The sequence below is a fragment of the Bos mutus genome, chromosome 21 (assembly GCF_027580195.1).
Source record: "Bos mutus isolate GX-2022 chromosome 21, NWIPB_WYAK_1.1, whole genome shotgun sequence".
NCBI classification, from domain to species: domain Eukaryota; kingdom Metazoa; phylum Chordata; class Mammalia; order Artiodactyla; family Bovidae; genus Bos; species Bos mutus.
In genome coordinates, this window is record NC_091637.1 from 6,848,219 (window position 1) to 6,867,147 (window position 18,929).

Genomic DNA, 18,929 nt, shown 5'->3' on the forward strand with positions numbered 1-18,929 from the left:
CAGGCTCCCCCATCCCTGGGACTCTCCAGGCAAGAACACTGGAGTGGGTTGCCATTTCCTTCTCCAATGCATGAAAGTGAAAAGTGAAAGTGAAGTTGCTCAGTCGTGTCTGACTTAGCGACCCCATAGACTGCAGCCCACCAGGCTCCTCGGTCCATGGGGTTTTCCAGGCAAGAGTACTGGAGTGGGGTGCCATTGCCTTTTCCGTGATTTATGGCATCCCTGTGGAAATGTCCCCTGTGCTGAGTGTCAGGTGCAGCCGGACCTGTTCTAACCTGCCCCCCAAAAGAGTCGGGTAGGATCATCCAGTGAATCAGGACCAATTTAGAGCCAAAACCCACATATCTTTCTGAGCTGCTTTAAATGAGTAAGTTAGGAGTACTGTCTAGCTTGCAGATGATGTTAAGCTTAAAATATTTTCATTTTTGCTTAATGATTTTAGTACAGTTATTTCTTTAAACAAAAATGACTGTTAATGGTTATTACTGAGTCTCATCTGTAATTCATTTTGCTTCCAAATGTTCACAAACTTTTCAAAAATAATAGATTTATTTAGATATAATTCACATACCATATAGTTCACTCAATTAAAGTATACAATTTGATGGTTTTTAGTATGCAACCATCACCACAAGCAATTTTACATTTTCATTCCATTAGCAGTCTCTCACCATTCTCAAGTTCCCCAACCCCTGGCAACTACTACTTTCAGTCTGTATGGATTTGCCTGTTAAGCACATTTCATATGAATGGAACCTTATAGTATGTAGTCTTCTGTGACTGGTCCCTTTCACTTAGCATACTTTTTTCAAGGTTCATCTGTGTTGTAACATATATCAAAACTTCCCTTTTATGGCCAAATAACATTTTATTGCATGAACATACCACATTTTGTTCATTCATTCTTCAACTAGTTGGTGGACATTTGGGTTGTTTCTGCTTTTTGCCTCTTATGAACTGTGCAGTTATGAACATTCGTGTACAAGTCTTTATGTTAACGTATGTTTTCATTTCTTTTGGGTATATACCTAGTAGTGTATTGTGAGGTCATCCAGGAATTCCTTGTTTAAACTTTTGAGAAACTGACACTGTTTTCCAAAGCAACTGTACAATTTTACATAACCACAAGCAGTGTGTGAGGATCCAATTTCTCCACATCCTTATCAACACTGTTACTATCTTTTTAAAAATCATTGTTGTTATGCCACCATCCTAATGGATGTAAAGTGGTATCTCATTGTAATTTTGATTTGTGTTGTCTTGATGACTAATGATGAACATCTCTTTATGTGTGCATCTTCAGAGAAATGACTATTCAGATGTTTTGCTCGTTTTTAAATTGGGTTATTTATCTTTTATTACTATTGTAGGAGTTCTTTATATATTCTGGATTCAAGTCCCTCATCAGAAATATATAATTTGTAACAATTTTCCACAAGCTGTATTTTTCACCATCCATTTTTTTATATGTCCTAAACAATATTTTTGAAGATGGGAACTTCCCTGGTAGCTCAGACAGTAAAGAATCCACTCGCAATGTAGGAGACCCGGATTCAGTCCCTGGATCAGGAAGATCCTCTGGAGAAAGGAATGGAAACCCACTCCAGTGTTCTTGCCTGAAGAATTCCATGGACAGAGGAGTTTGGCAGCCTACAGTCATGGGTTGCAAAGAGTTGGACATGACTGAGCAACTAACACTTTCACTTTCAAATACTTTTGAAGATGAATGGTCAGTCAAACTTTATATAGCACCATGCAGCCACTAAAAGCGATAGTATACCGTTCATTGCCACATGTTCTAAAACATTATGATCTTTTTAAAAAATGCATAGAAAATCACCTGGAAGTATATATATCAAAGTGTATAGCAGTCATCTTTAGATGTTGTGATTACATTGATATATTTTAATTTTTAATATCTCTTCATTTAATGATGACTATATATTTCTCTTGTAGTAAATTATTCTCAATTTTTTAAAAAGCCCAGTTGTATAAGAAAATGCCTGCCTCACTTGCAGGCATGAGTTTGACTGATTCTACCCGTTATTTGGGTAGAATTTTATGCAGGTGGGGACAAGCTGAGCCCACACCTCAGCCCGTTTCAACTTGAGAACCACCCGAAACTGTGCCTCTCGGTTCCAAAGAGACCACAGGCCGGGAGGGAAGGAGTGAAGGGCATGATTGTGTGTAGGCACTTCATATCAGCCTGCATGGCTGGCTTCAGTTTTAAAGCACGTTCAGATCTCCTTTGATGCTCACGGCAACCCTACTGGACCCCAGTGTTCAGACGATGAAACCAAGTTTCAGAGCATCTTGTACTTGCCCAGAGTTGTGTGTCCTAGTTAGGAAGGATGCTAAAACTACTGTTTGGGTTTTCTTCTCCTGTCGCAGTATTTGTAACTGATTGCCCTGCCTCTCACACTGTATTCTTTTCTAGAAAATTCTGAGAGTCAGGTGTGTCTGAAGGATGACATTTTGATACCTGAAAAGATACTGCTGTGTTAACTTGGAGTGCTGTGCATGCTTCAGCTAAGACAGTTGCTAGATGGCTTCACAAAACCCCAAATATTTTTCTTCTGTGTTCTATCTCAGGAAAGGAAGGATTTTTGATATATGAATTAACGTATGCCTTGTTTCATGTGCTTTTCTATTTTTTCCTCATGTATAAGCTTGATTGCTAAGCTGTGGATACTGCTTTCTTTTAAAGTTGTTGCCCAGGTGAAATCGTCTTGGCGTTTGTGTTGGCTTTATTACTATTCTATGACTTTTACAGGCAACTTTGGAAACAAAGGACCTCTTCTTTACTTCCTTGGCACACTCTTCATCATTTATGAAGATAAGAAAGGAAATTGAATTTTGTTTTCCTTTGATGAAATATCTATGGCATTGTCTGAGTTCTCTAGGCTAAATTACGTAAAAAAAAAAAAAAATCAGAGGTCATTTTAAAAGTTTGTGACTTTTTCTAGATTCTAGATAAAAAGTTGGTGTACAAACTTTTTCTGTAAAGACCCAGACCATAAATGTTTTTGCCTTTGTAGGCCATATAGTGTCTGTTGCAACTATTCAACTCTGCCACTGTAGTGCAAAAGCAGCTGTAGATAATAAGTAAACAAGTGGGCCTGACTATGTCAATAAAACTTTATTTACAAAAGTAGTCAGTGAGTAGATTTGGTCCATAGACCACAGTTTGCTGACTCCTGTTTTCAGTTACTTAATCTTTGTCTACCAGGAATCTAATTGTTTGGCTAAGTGATTTGTTACCAGCCATATATTTAAAAGCCTCTTTCTATCACCATAGATGCTAGTGGATTTTCTCTCAAAAAATAAAATATGATATGTACAAAGTGGAACCACCAACTCAAGGGATGTGAGTTTGAGCAAATTCCGGGAGATGGTGGAGGACAGGGAAGCCTGGCGTAGTGCAGTCCGTGGGGTCGAAAAGAGTCAGACCCGACTGAACAACTTAACAACAATAAAGCTACTTGGTATCCACTACATTCTAAGCTCATTAAGAGAGTTAGAAGATGAGTCCAGCATTACTAGACCATCTATTAATCTCTTCTTTCCAACGCTCAGTTCAGTTCAGTTCAGTCGCTCAGTCGTGTCCGACTCTTTACGACCCCATGAATCGCAGCACGCTAGGCCTCCCTGTCCGTCACCAACTCCCAGGGTTCACTCAGACTCATGTCCATCGAGTCAGTGATGCCATCCAGCCATATTATCCTCTGTCGTCCCCTTCTCCTCCTGCCCCCAATCCCTCCCAGCATCAGAGTCTTTTCCAATGAGTCAACTCTTCACATCAGGTGGCCAAAGTACTGGAGTTTCAGCTTTAGCATCATTCCCTCCAAAGAAATCCCAGGGCTGATCTCCTTCAGAATGGACTGGTTGGATCTCCTTGCAGTCCAAGGGACTCTCAAGAGTCTTCTCCAACACCATAGTTCAAAAGCATCAATTCTTCGGTGCTCAGCCTTCTTCACAGTCCAACTCTCACATCCATACATGACCACAGGAAAAACCATAGCCTTGACTAGACAGACTTTTGTTGGCAAACTAATGTCTCTGCTTTTGAATATGCTATCTAGGTTGGTCATAATTTTCCTTCCAAGGAGTAAGCGTCTTTTAATCTCATGGCTGCAGTCACCATCTGCAGTGATTTTGGAGCCCAAAAAAATAAAGTCTGACACTGTTTCCACTGTTTCCCCATCTATCTCCCATGAAGTGATGGGACCGGATGCCATGATCTTAGTTTTCTGAATGCTGAGCTTAAAGCCAACTTTTTCACTCTCCACTTTCACTTTCATCAAGAGGCTTTTTAGTTCCTCTTCACTTTCTGCCATAAGGGTGGTGTCATCTACATATCTGAGGGTATTGATATTTCTCCCAGCAATCTTGATTCCAGCTTGTGTTTCTTCCAGTCCAGTCCAGCATTTCTCATGATGTACTCTGCATAGAAGTTAAATAAGCAGGGTGACAATATACAGCCTTGACGTACTCCTTTTCCTATTTGGAACCAGTCTGTTGTTCCATGTCCAGTTCTAACTGTTGCTTCCTGACCTGCATACAGATTTCTCAAGAGGCAGGTCAGATGTTCTGGTATTCCCATCTCTTTCAGAATTTTCCACAGTTTATTGTGATCCATACAGTCAAAGGCTTTGGCATAGTCAATAAAGCAGAAATAGATGTTTTTCTGGAACTCTCTTGCTTTTTCCATGATCCAGCAGATGTTGGCAACTTGATCTCTGGTTCCTCTGCCTTTTCTAAAACCAGCTTGAACATCTGGAAGTTCATGGTTCACGTTATTGCTAAAGCCTGGCTTGGAGAATTTTGAGCATTACTTTACTAGCATGTGAGATGAGTGCAATTGTGCAGTAGTTTGAGCATTCTTTGGCATTGCCTTTCTTTAGGATTGGAATGAAAACTCACCTTTTCCAGTCCTGTGGCCACTGCTGAGTTTTCCAAATTTGCTGGCATATTGAGTGCAACACTTTCACAGCATCATCTTTCAGGATTTGAAAGAGCTCAACTGGAATTCCATCACCTCCACTAGCTTTGTTCATAATGATGCTTTCTAAGGCCCACTTGACTTCACATTCCAGGATGTCTGGCTCTAGGTCAGTGATCACACCATCGTGATTATCTGGGTCGTGAAGGTCTTTTTTTGTACAGTTCTTCTGTGTATTCTTGCCACCTCTTCTTAATATCTTCTGCTTCTGTTAGGTCCATACCATTTCTGTCCTTTATCGAGCCCATCTTTGCATGAAACGTTCCCTTGATATCTCTAATTTTCTTAAAGAGATATCTAGTCTTTCCCATTCTGTTGTTTTCCTCTATTTCTTTGCATTGATCGTTGAGGAAGGCTTTCTTATCTCTTCTTGCTATTCTTTGGAACTCTGCATTCAGATGCTTATATCTTTCCTTTTCTCCTTTTCTTTTGGCTTCTCTTCTTTTCAGAGCTATTTGTAAGGCCTCCCCAGACAGCCATTTTGCTTTTTTGCATTTCTTTTCCATGGGGATGTTCTTGATCCCTGTCTCCTGTACAATGTCACAAACCTCATTCCATAGTTCATCAGGTACTCTATCTATCAGATCTAGCCCTTTAAATCTATTTCTCACTTCTACTGTATAATCATAAGGGATTTGATTTAGGTCGTACCTGAATGGTCTAGTGGTTTTCCCTACTTTCTTCAATTTAAGTCTGAATTTGGTAATCAGGAGTTCATGATCTGAGCCGCAGTCAGCTCCTGGTCTTGTCTTTGTTGACTGTATAGAGCTTCTCCATCTTTGGCTGCAAAGAATATAATCAGTCTGATTTTGGTATTGACCATCTGGTGATGTCCATGTGTAGAGTCTTCTCTTGTGTTGTTGGAAGAGTGTGTTTGCTATGACCAGTGCATTTTCTTGGCAGAACTCTATTAGTCTTTGCCCTGCTTCATTCCGTATTCCAAGGCCAAATTTGCCTGTTACTCCAGGTGTTTCTTGACTTCCTACTTTTGCATTCCAGTCCCCTATAATGAAAAGGACATCTTTTTTGGGTGTTAGTTCTAAAAGGCCTTGTAGGTCTTCAAAGAACCATCCAACGTTAGAGTTCCTGCAAGTTACAACCTAGATGCTTCTTGGTCCAGGAACATATCCCTGACCTCCTCTGGTGTTGTCAACCTCTTTACAATTATAGAACGTATCCCAGTTCATAAGCTATTCAATGAACATTTTATTTCACTATGATCATCTGAACCACAGATCTGAAAAGTAACCCTATTAGTCATTTCCTTTGAAATTTACTGGAGGGCAAACTAGTTGTGAAAAGTATTCAATGACTATGTTGACCTAGGGAAAAAAAAAAAAAAAAAAAAAAAAAAGGCTGCCAGTTATTTCTCCAGAAATAAAAAATTAGGTTCATAAAGGGTCGGCAGAAAATTTCAATCTGGGGGTTTGAAACCATGGTGAATGATATGCAAGACTCCACCTGGCCAGGGAAGGAAAATGCTTTTATAGAAGAGGAAAGAATTTGAGAGAGCCAGAGTACACAAAGAGTCCATGACTTTTCACTGGCTAAGTTCTTGCCAGGAATGAAGAGGAGTCTTTCTTCTTCCCATTGGGCTCCGCTGTCCTCCCAGGGCAGGAAAATTCCAAATTCCGGGCTCCTGACTCTATTTAATTGAGGTTTCTGTTTATTAATTTTTTTTATAATTGCTGCTGCTGCTGCTAAGTCACTTTAGTCGTGCCCAACTCTCTGCAACCCCATAGATGGCAGCCCACCAGGCTTCCATCCCTGGGATTCTCCAGGCAAGAACGCTGGAGTGGGTTGCCATTTCCTTCTCCAATGCATGAAAGTGAAAAGTGAAAGTGAAGTCATTCAGTCGTGTCCGACTCTTAGCAACCCCACGGACTGCAGCCTACCAGGCTCCTCTGCCCATGGGATTTTCCAGGCAAGAGTACTGGAGTGGGTCCCCAGTGCCCTCTGTGATTTTCCCACTACCACCTTTAAATTAACATTTTTCTCATGTAAAAGTAATATATTTTTATAGAAGAAAATTTGGGAAATTTATAAAGTATAAGTAAGAGTAAAATAATTCAAAACTCCTTAGAAATAACTATTGCTAACATTTTAGTGACATTTAGATAGCTCTTTATGCATATGTTTACATGTAGATTAGATGCAAAATTTTCACATGTGTAAGATTATGACTTAGCTGGTAAAGAATCCACCTGCAATGCAGGAGACCTGGGTTCAATCCTGGGATAGGAAGATCCCCTGGAGAAGAGAAAGGCTACCCACTCCAGTGTTCTGGCCTGGAGAATTCCAAGGACTATGTAGATCACGGAGCAGAGTCAGACACGACTGAGTGACTTTCACTTTCTTCAAGGTTATATAAAGTGTTTTGTAATCTGCCTTTTTGCTGAATAATATATAGTGGATATACTTCTATGATGATAAATACAGATCAAAATTAACTTTAATGGCTACATGGCATTCCACAATGTAGATGTACTTACTATAACCCACTTAATAATAATCTACTGAGGTATTTTAAGTGCGTTATACTTTTCCAGTATTACAAAGAATGCTTCAGTAAACATTCTTATATATAGTTCTTGTGCCAGAGTATTTCTCAAGATAAACTACTTAAAGTGCAATTAGCAGAAATATGTATACATATATATGTATAATTCTGGTATAGAAAAGCTTGTACCCAAATTACATTCTTCCCAACAGTTAATGAGAGTGCTTTACACCCTCATCAAACTGGGAAATTTCTATAATTTCTCAGTAGATTAGTTATCAGCATCTTAGCGTGATTTCTGATTACTGTTGTTGTTTTAATATTTTATATTTTTTAAACCAACACCTCCACAGTGCTTACTACGTGTCAGAGACTATTCTAGATGTTCTTTTTATTAGTATCAACCACTTTAATTTAATCTTCATAGCAATGCAGTGAAGCGGGCACTGTTATTATCGTTAACTTGTTGTTTTTCAGTCGCTAAGTCATGTCCAACTCTTTGTAACTCCATGGACTGCAGCACACCAGGCTTCTCTGTCCCTCACTGTTTTCTGGAATTTGCTCATGCTCGTGTCCATTGAGTCGGTGATGCCATCCAACCATCTCATCCTCTGTCACCCCCTTCTCCTCCTGCCCTCAATCTTTCCCAGTAAGGGTCTTTTCCAGTGAGTTGGCTATTTGCATCAGAGAGCCAAAGTATTGGAGCTTCAGCTTCAGCAGCAGTCCTTTCAGTGAATATTCAGGGTTGATTTCCTTTAAGACTGACTGGTTTGATTTCCTTGCTATCCAAGGAACTCTCAAGAGTATTCTCCAACACCACAGTTCAAAAGTATCAATTTTTTCCAGCTCTGAGCCTTCTTTATGGTTCAACTCTCACATCCGTACATGACTACTGGAAAAACCATAGCTTTGACTATATGGACCTTTGTTGGCAAAGTGATGTCTCTGCTTTTGAATACACTATCTAGGTTTGTCATAGGTTTTCTTTTAACATAGCTTTTTCTTTTCAAGATACCTTTTGTTAACTTACAGATGAGAAACTGTTGAGTGACTTGAAGGTCCTACACCTAGTAAGTGATAGAGCCATGATTTCAATCTTCCTGATTATCCCAATGTCTCTCCTGTTAACCACTATGCCCTGCTGATCCTTGGAGGAAAATAAGGCTTAGCTGCCTAATAAATGAACCTGGGGAATAGGAGTCAGCATCTTTTATTTTCAGTATCTCCCATTTTAATTATTTAAAAAATAATCCCTTTGTTTTTTAGGGTATATCAAGGTCAGAAGAAATCAAAAGAAGCTCTGCCCCACTACCAAGAGGCTTTAGAATATACTGAGATCAGTAGAGGTGAAAAAAGTCTTGAGTGTGTACCAATACTGCGGGAGTTGGCAGCTGCAGAGCAAGCCCTGGGATTTCATGATGCATCCATCAACAACCTTATACAGGTAAGCTGCAGTGTCCTGGCCACCAAAGCTGTTCTGACCCACTGCTTCTCACAGACAAAAGTGGAATAGCAGCTCTGAGAATGTCTGGCTTAGTTATGTGCTCTAGGTACATACAACACCACCTGGAGTAAAAGTTCAACAAACATCTTCACATAGGTGCCCACGTGGGCAAGCATGGGATTACCAGTCCTCTGTTACCCGTGCCTGCTCCACAAACAACCCGGGACTCCCTGAAGGTGGCTTTCTCATGCGGGTGCATAATTTAAGTCTTGTTTCACAGACAAAGCTTTTTATACTTTAAAGCTTATCTATGTACAGATTATGTGACCAAAGGTATTAGGGTTATTTTCTACCACATTCTGCGACCTTTACCTGAAGTTACTTAGAACTGTCATCTGGTAGCTGCTGTTCCACTTTATCATTAAAAGATTCGTCTGTGAGTGTGTCAGTTAGGGTTCTCCAAAACAGAACCAGTTGGATGTATACATAGAGAAAGAGAAGGATTTATTTAAGGAATTGGCTCACACAGTTGTGGGGGCTGACAAGTCTGAAATCCACAGGGTAGGTGGGCCAGCTGAAAACACAAGCAGAGTCTCTATGTCACAGCCCCCCTTCTTTACTGGAACCTCAGCCTTTTGTTCTGTATGAGGCCTACTCATATTGTTGAAGGTAATCTCCTTCATTCAAAGTCTACTGATCATAAATGTTAATCACGACTACAATGTACATTCAAAGCAACATTTAAACTAGTATTTGACCTAACAATGAGGTACTAGTATTTGACCTACCAACTAGACACCACCGCCTAGCCAAGCTGATGCATACAACTAACCATCACATCAGTTTGATGTTTTTATATGGTGTCATCTGCTAAAAGCACCTTTTGAATTGTTTTCTGAGAATTTTTCCCTATTAAAGTTGTAAAATATAGACTAACTCATTTTTTATTTCAAATCAGATATAATGATACAGTACTGAGAGTTCTTTATTGCTATTTCTTTACAAATTTGTATGACTGTTTAGACTCCCATGCACAGTTTATTAGAGTGTGCCATTCTCTCACTTTCTCTGGATCATCTCCCTTAAATACTAATAACTATCCTATGATTTATTATTATCATTTTATAGATAAGTCAGTCAAGAATTAGGACGGTTGAGTGATATGCCCAGGAGTACACAGTCAATAAATGGCATAGCCCAGATTTAAATGCACTGTTTTTTGAAAGGTAATTCTGGCTGGTATGCAGAGAGTAGACGGGGGAGGGTATGCCTGGAGTGGAGCCAGACTGAAGTAGTGAAGGTGAAGATGGAGGTGGCTTAAACCAGGATGATGTTAGTAAGGATGAAGGAGTTGGGTATGACAAAGATTTAGGAGGCAGAATTTATGAGATATAGAAATTGAAAGGATACAGGACAAAGAGGGAAGGGGAAGAGTCAAAGACGACTCCTGGGTTTCTAGTCTGGACACCTGAGAAGATGTGTGTGGGGGAGCAGGGGTGACTGAGGGATGACCAGATGAGCTCAGGTTTTGATGGTGAGTCTGAGATGCCCTAAGGCATCCAAGCAGCAGCAACAGCTAGATAGTTATATAATCAGGACTAGAGTTGATAAAATAGTTTTAAAAGTCCTCCCCTTGTACACACTAATTGCCTTGGGAGAGAGTGAGATCACCCAAGGAGGCTTCATGGAGTGAGAAGGGAAAAGGATGACAGAGTCTTGAGGAACGTTGGTATTCGTTGGTTGCATAAAGAAGGATAAATCGGTAAAGCAAAAAAGATTTTGCCAGAAAAACAGGAAGAAAAGTAAAGAAGAAAGAGAGATCCTCTTCCTTTTGAAACCTTTTGCTGTTCTGGAGGACACGGAGCTGTTGGGAGGAAAAGTGAGTTAATATTTGTGAAGCGTTGGGCACCGTGCCTGCTGGTGCAATATGTGAATTTTGGGAAAGTTCTCCCTCTCCTTCTCTTGTTTTTCTTTTCCTTTTATTGATGGCCTAGTTGAGGGAAGCCCTGGGGCACTAATGAGGACAGAATCCAGATTGTACTGTAGTGAGGTGTGAGGAAGCAAAGGTAATGCATGCAGATGCCTGCCTCAGAAAGTACCAGGAGGCAGGGAAGACCGACCCAGGCACGGGGCAGAGTACATGGCAAGTTCTGAAGGTAAGACAAGATTTGACACATTTGGGGGAACTGCGAGGAGTTCCTGATCCCTGGGCAATGGGTGTGGAAAGTCATGGTAAGGAATTCGAGCTTTGCCCTAAGGGCAGTTAAGGGTTTTCAAGCAGGGAGAGGGACATCATCAGATTGTCTGTCTAGAAGTGTTGCTCTGCAGCATGGAGAATGGCCTGGACGGCAGAGAGATAAGCAGGGAGGTGGCTCAGGAGATGCTGCAGCAGACCAGGTAGGGACGGTGACAGCCCGGACTCAGGCGGTGTCGTGAGAATGGAGCGACCTGGACGGAGCTGATACAGATGTACGGAGAGCGGAAATGACAGGCCTGGGAGGTGCACAGATGTGGGGTGGTGAAGGAGATGGGGGGTCCAGCTTTAGACCAACGTTCTGTCTGTGGCTGGTCAGGACATGTACTACGCAAAAGAACACTGGTAGATTTGCGATTTTTTGCTAGTATCAATAATTCTTAATATTCTTATAAAAAACTTTTGTCTTTCTTTAAGTTATTTGCCAATATAAATTACCAGAAGTTAAACTGCTGGTAGGTAAAGCATTAATATTTTATACTTCTTGATTTTTATTGACATTCTGCCAAAGGGTTGTTTTGATTTACCTGGCCACCAGAAATTTGCTTTTCTTTGCTCTTAATTGAGCTACTTTTACACCAACTTTGTCAACTTTTTTAATACTATTTTACATAGCATTCAGAAAACTAAGATCATGGCATCTGGTCTTCTTCCCAAATAGATGGGGAAACAATGGAAATAGTGAGAGACTTTCTTTATTTGGGCTCTAAAATCACTGTAGTTGGTGACTGCAGCCATGAAATTAAAAGATGCTTGCTCCTTGGAAGAAAAGCTATGACCACCCTCAGTTCAGTTTCAGTTCAGTCACTCAGTCGTGTCAGACTTTTTGCAACCCCATGAATCGCAGCATGCCAGGCCTCCCTGTCCATTACCTGGAGTTCACTCAGACTCACATCCATCGAGTCAGTGATGCCATCCAGCCATCTCATCCTCTGTCGTCCCCTTCTCCTCCTGCCCCCAATCCCTCCCAGCATCAGAGTCTTTTCCAATGAGTCAACTCTTCGCATGAGGTGGTCAAAGTACTGGAGTTTCAGCTTTAGCATCATTCCTTCCAAAGAAATCCCAGGGCTGATCTTCTTCAGAATGGACTGGTTGGATCTCCTTGCAGTCCAAGGGACTCTCAAGAGTCTTCTCCAACACCACAGTTCAAAAGCATCAATTCTTCAGCATTCAGCCTTCTTCACAGTCCAACTCTCACATCCATACATGACCACAGGAAAAACCATAGCCTTGACTAGACAGAGCTTGTTGGCAAAGTAATGTCTCTGCTTTTGAATATGCTATCTAGGTTGGTCATAACTTTTCTTCCAAGGAGTAAGCGTCTTTTAATTTCATGGCTGCAGTCACCATCTGCAGTGATTTTGGAGCCCAAAAAATGAAGTCTGACACTGTTTCCACTGTTTCCCCATCTAGACAGCATATTAAAAAAGCAGAGACATTACTTTGCCAACAAAGGTCCGTCTAGTCAAAGCTATGGTTTTTCCAGTAGTCAAATATGGATGTGAGAGCTGGACTATGAAGAAAGCTGAGCACCGAAGAACTGATGCTTTTGAATTGTGGTGTTGGAGAAGACTCTTGAAAGTCTCTTGGACAGCAAGGATCCAACCAGTCAATGCTAAAGGAAATCAGTCCTGAATATTCATTGGAAGGACTGATGCTATAGCTAAAATTCCAATACTTTGGCCACCAGATGCGAAGCACTGACTCATTGGAAAAGACCCTGATGCTGGGAAAGACTGAAGGCAGGATGAGAAGGAGATGACCGAGGATGAGATGGTTGGATGGCATCACCAACTCGATGGACATGAGTTTGAGCAAGCTTTGGGAGTTGGTGATGGACAGGGGAGCCTGGTGTGCTGCAATCCATGGGGTCACAAAGAGTCAGACACGACTGAGTGACTGAACTCCCATTTTACAAATTTTATTAATTTAAATTTTTTCCAAGTCCACATACCCTCCATGTATCCTGACCATACCCTCCCTCAAAGATCTGCTGAGGACAGACCTGCCCTCAAAGTCTCAGCACTGACTTTGCTGCACCAATTCCTAAAGTTCAAAGCAAGAAATCAAGATATACTCAGAGTATTCCTGCAAGGGCCATCACCCCTTACAAAATTCACTAGAATAAAAAATGGCTTCTAAGACCCAGTGGTATGCATTGCAAAGATTTGAGCTTGGTTTACACATTCCCCAAACTTTGTTTCATAGGATACTAGAATCTCATCAGAGTTCACAGGTCTATCCAGAAAAGGTGAATTCAGGAATATTAAGATCGGTATGGGCCATATTCTGTTTTGTCAGTTAGCCCAATACTGTCCTTCTTGCCAATTTTTTCCTGCTCCAATAAAAATAAAGTTCACGATCAAGTACTGCACTTAGTTGTCAAGGACTCTGGTCTTTTGTAATCTAAACAGTTTCTCAGCTTGTCATTGTCTCTTAATGACAATGAAATTTTTGAAGAATACAGGCCAGTTATTTCATAGACTGTGCCTTAGTTTGGGTTTATCTGATGCTTCCTCCTGGCTAGATTCTGAGTGCAAGCCCAGCTAGAATGCTACAAGAGGACATTATATTTTTGGGGGGTATTGTATCTGGAGACACATGAAATTCATCTGTCCTCCACTGGTGACTTTAATTTACCTTCCAGTGATGTGTGTGCTACTTCACTGTATAATAACAATTTTTCTGTTTGCAGCCAATAACCATTCTGTAAAGAGACATTTTTAAGACTATGTAAATATCTTACTCCTCTTTGAAATGTCTCTCCAAGTTTAGCATCCATTGATGAGTCTTTCGCAAGCCAGTCTTTACCATGATGGCTGCAAATCAGTGATTTTTCCGTCTGTCCTTCTATGTACATTTATCAGTTGAAATGTCTCTCCCTCTTCTTACCAAGCTATTTGTTATGTGCATATTTGCTTTTTTCACCTAACAATACATCCTGAAAAATCACTTTATAATTCATTTTAAATCTTCTTTATTTGTTATATAGATGGATAATACTCTATTTTATGTACATAACATAGTTTTTAAAATAGTTTATGTTTTGGCATTTAAGTTGTTGTTGTTTAGTAGCTAAGTTGTGTCTGACTCTCTGCGATCCCATGGACTGCAGCACACCAGACTTCCCTGTCCTTCACTTTTGCTCACACTCATGTTTATTGAGTCATTGATGCCATCCAACCATTTCATTCTCTGCTGCTCCCTTCTCCTCCTGCCTTCAGTCTTTCCCAGCATCAGGGTCTTTTCTAACGAGTCAGCTCTTTGCATCAGGTGGCCAAAGTATTGGAGCTTCAGCTTCAGCATCAGTCCTTCCAGTGAATGTTCAGGGTTGATTTCCTTTAGGATGGACTGGTTTGATCTCCCTGCTGTCCAAGGGACTCTCAAGAGTCTTCTCCAACACCACAGTTCAAAAGCATCAATTCTTTAGTGCTGAGCCTTTTTTATGGTCCAACTCTCATATCCGTACATGACTACTGGCATTAGGTTCAGTTCAGTTCAGTTCAGTCGCTCAGTTGTGTCCGACTCTTTGCGACCCCATGAATCACAGCACGCCAGGCCTCCCTGTCCATCACCAACTCCCGGAGTTCACTCAGACTCACATCCATCGAGTCAGTGATGCCATCCAGCCATCTCATCCTCTGTCGTCCCCTTCTCCTCCTGCCCCCAATCCCTCCCAACATCAGAGTCTTTTCCAATGAGTCAACTCTTCGCATGAGGTGGCCAAAGTACTGCAGTTTCAGCTTTAGCATCATTCCTTCCAAAGAAATCACAGGGCTGATCTCTTTTAGAATGGACTGCTTGGATATCCTTACAGTCCAAGGGACTCTCAAGAGTCTTCTCCAACACCACAGTTCAAAAGCATCAATTCTTTGGCGCTCAGCTTTCTTCACAGTCCAACTCTTACATCCATACATGACCACTGGAAAAACCATAGCCTTAACTAGATGGACCTTCGTTGGCAAAGTAATGTCTCTGCTTTTGAATAGGCTATCTAGATTGGTTATAACTTTTCTTCCAAGAAGTAAGCGTCTTTTAATTTCATGGCTGCAGTCACCATCTGCAGTGATTTGGGAGCCCAAAAAATAAAGTCTGACACTGTTTCCCCATCTATTTCCCATGAAGTGATGGGACCAGATGCCATGATCTTCGTCTTCTGAATGTTGAGCTTTAAGCCAACTTTTTCACTTTCCTCTTTCACTTTCATCAAGAGGCTTCTTAGTTCCTCTTCACTTTCTGCCATAAGGGTGGTGTCATCTGCATATCTGAGGTTATTGATATTTCTCCCAGCAATCTTGATTCCAGCTTGTTCTTCTTCCAGCCCAGCGTTTCTCATGATGTACTCTGCATAGAAGTTAAATAAGCAGGGTGACAATATACAGCCTTGACGAACTCCTTTTCCTATTTGGAACCAGTCTGTTGTTCCATGTCCAGTTCTAACTGTTGCTTCCTGACCTGCATACAAATTTCTCAAGAGGCAGGTCAGGTGGTCTGGTATTCTCATCTCTTGAAGAATTTTCCACAGTTTATTATGATCCACACAGTCAAAGGTTTTGGCATAGTCAATAAAGCAGAAATAGATGTTTTTCTGGAACTCTCTTACTTTTTCCATGATCCAGCGGATGTTGGCAATTTGATCTCTGGTTCCTCTGCCTTTTCTAAAACCAGCTTGAACATCTGGAAGTTCATGGTTCACGTATTGCTGAAGCCTGGCTTGGAGAATTTTGAGCATTACTTTACAAGTGTGTGAGATGAGTGCAATTGTGCAGTAGTTTGAGCATTCTTTGGCATTGCCTTTCTTTAGGATTGGAATGAAAACTGACCTTTTCCAGTGCTGTGGCCACTGCTGAGTTTTCCAAATTTGCTGGCATGTTGAGTGCAGCACTTTCACAGCATCATCTTTCAGGATTTGAAATAGCTCCACTGGAATTCCATCACCTCCACTAGCTTTGTTCGTAATGATGCTTTCTAAGGCCCACCTGACTTCACATTCCAGGATGTCTGGCTCTAGGTGAGCGATCACACCTTTGTGATTATCTGGGTCATGAAGATCTTTTTTGTACAGTTTTTCTGTGTATTCCTGTCACCTCTTCTTAATATCTTCTGCTTCTATTAGGTCCATACCATTTCTGTCCTTTATCGAGCCCATCTTTGCTTGAAATGTTCCCTTGGTATCTCTAATTTACTTGAAGAGATCTCTAGTCTTTCTCATTCTGTTGTTTTCCTCTGTTTCTTTGCATTGATCGCTAAGGAAGCCTTTCTTATCTCTTCTTGCTATTCTTTGGAATGTTCTTTGTACAACCATTACTACTATCTAATTCCAGAAATTTTTCACCACCTTAAGAGAAACCTTATGCCCATTAGGAGCCATTCCTATTCCCTCCTCTTCCCACCCTCTGGCAACTACCATCTAATCTCTATCTCTGTGGATTTGTCTGTTATGGACAGTTCATATAATATGTGGCCTTTTGTCTTTGACTTCTGTTATTTAGCATAATTTTTACAAGGTTCATTTGTGTTTAGCATGCATGTATCAGTACTTCATTTCCTATTTATGACTGAATAGTACTCCTTTTGTTTATATTCATCAGTTTACTGACATTTGGGTTGTCTCCACTTTATGGTTATTATGAATAATGTTGCTATTAACATTCATATATAAGGTTTTCAAGGATGTATATTTTCAGATCTCTTGTGTATAAGTCTAGGAGTGGAATTTTTGGATCATGTAGTAACTCAATATTTAGAGTTATTCCTCCAATTCTTTTGGAGGAATTGCCAAAGTATTTCCCAAAGTGACCTCAGCATTTTACATCTCCACGAGTAGTGAATGAGTTTCGCTTTCTTCACATCCTTACCCACCCTTTTAAGTGTCTGTTTTATTTTAAACATCCTAAAGAGTGTGGAATTGTATCTCACTGTAGTTCTGATTTGCATTTCTCTAATGACTAAAGATGTTCAGCATCTTTTTATCTGTTTACTTGGCCTTTTGTTTATCTTCTTTGGAGGTATGCCTATTCAAATCCTTTATCCATTTTTAATATAGTTATTTGTCTTTTTATTGTTGACTTTAAGGGTTTTTTGTGTTCATTTCAAATTAAGTGTTTATATGATATGAAGCAAGGGTCTAACTTCATTCTTTTGTATGTGGATTCTCAGTTGTCCCAGAACCATTTATTAAAAGGACTATTCTTTCATCATTGAATTACTTGGCACCCATGTCCAAGTCAGTTGACCAAGAATGTAAGGATTTATGTCTAGTCTTTCAATTCTATTCCATTGAGCTATATGTCTATTCTTATGCCCATATCACAATCTCAGTTGTTGTTGTTTTGTAGTAAGTTTATGGATATTATTGGAGAAAGCAATGGCACCCCACTCCAGTACTCTTGCCTGGAAAATCCCATGGATGGAGGAGCCTGGTGGGCTGCAGTCCTTGGGGTCGCTAAGAGTCGGATACGACTGAGCGACTTCCTTTCACTTTTCACTTTCATGTATTGGAGAAGGAAATGGCAACCCACTCCAGTACTCTTGCCTGGAGAATCCCAGGGACGAGGGAGCCTGGTGGGCTGCCATCTATGGGGTTACACAGAGTCGGACACGACTGAAGCGACTTGGTAGTAGTAGTAGTATGGATATTATGAATAACACTACTATGAAGATTCAAGTACAAATTTTGTAGTAAGTTTTGAAATCCATTAAGTGTAACATCTCCAACTTTATTATTCTTTTTCAAGATTGCTTTGGCTATTCCGGGTCCCTTACATTTTCCTATGAATTTTAATCTAAACTTTTTCTTTCCAGTTTCTGGAAAGAAAAAAAAAGAAGGAAACAGCTGGGATTTTGATAGGATTACAGTGAATCTATATTTCCATTGTGAAATATTGACATCTTAACAGTATTAAGCCTTTCAATTTGTAAAATCCATAAATATCTCTTATTTATTTATGTCTTAATTTCTTTCAACCATGTTTTATAGTACCAGTTTTGTACTTATTTTGGTAGATTTATTCTCAAGTATTTTGTGGTTTTTTATGTTATTACAAATGGAAGTATTTTCTTAATTTCCTTTTCTTTCTGTCCATGCCTGTGCATAGAAAGACAAATTATTTTTTGAGTATGTTCACTTTGCATCCTGCAACCTTTCTAAACTTGCTTATTAGCTCTAATTTGTGTGTGTTTGTGTATTTATGGTTTTTTTTTTTTGCCACACACAAGTTTTCTTAGCATTTTCAAGTTCTCAGTCTTTCCCTTTATTACATTTAGATTGACTCTGAGAAGAATCTCCCTTTATCTAGGATATTGAAGAATTCACTTCTTTTTTGGCTGTGCTGGGTCTTCACTGCACTGAGAGGGCTTTTCCAGTTGTGGCGCATGGGCTTCTCACTGCAGTGCAGGTTTCTGACGTTGCGGCACACAGGTTTCTCTAGTTATGGAGCACAGGCTTTAGATTGCACGGGCTCAGTAGTTGCCGTTCACGAGCTTAGTTGTCCTGCAGAATGCGGGTTCTTATTCCCTGATCAGGGATTTAACCCACAGCCCCTGCATTGAATGGCAGATGTTTAACCACTGGATAACCAGGGTAGTCCCCACTTATCTTTATAATACTTGTAAAGTTTGATAGGTGACTTTTATTGTTGTTTATTCTTGAGGTTAATAAAGATTAGTGAGTGTTGAAATAAATACTTGCCTATGATCATTAAAAAGATAGCTTTATGAAGTCAAGGTA

At 40.3% G+C, this 18,929-nt stretch overlaps 1 protein-coding gene across 7 annotated transcripts in view; it reads left to right on the top strand.

The window, feature by feature from the left end:
- TTC23 (tetratricopeptide repeat domain 23) overlaps nt 1-18,929 on the top strand; it is a 165,182-nt gene that overhangs the window by 101,305 nt on the left and 44,948 nt on the right. For all 7 annotated transcript variants that reach the window (XM_070358179.1, XM_070358185.1, XM_070358181.1 and 4 more), the window contains one exon: nt 8,769-8,946. In XM_070358179.1, coding sequence (XP_070214280.1) covers nt 8,769-8,946 — 178 coding nt within the window. The remainder of the gene's footprint in view (nt 1-8,768; nt 8,947-18,929) is intronic.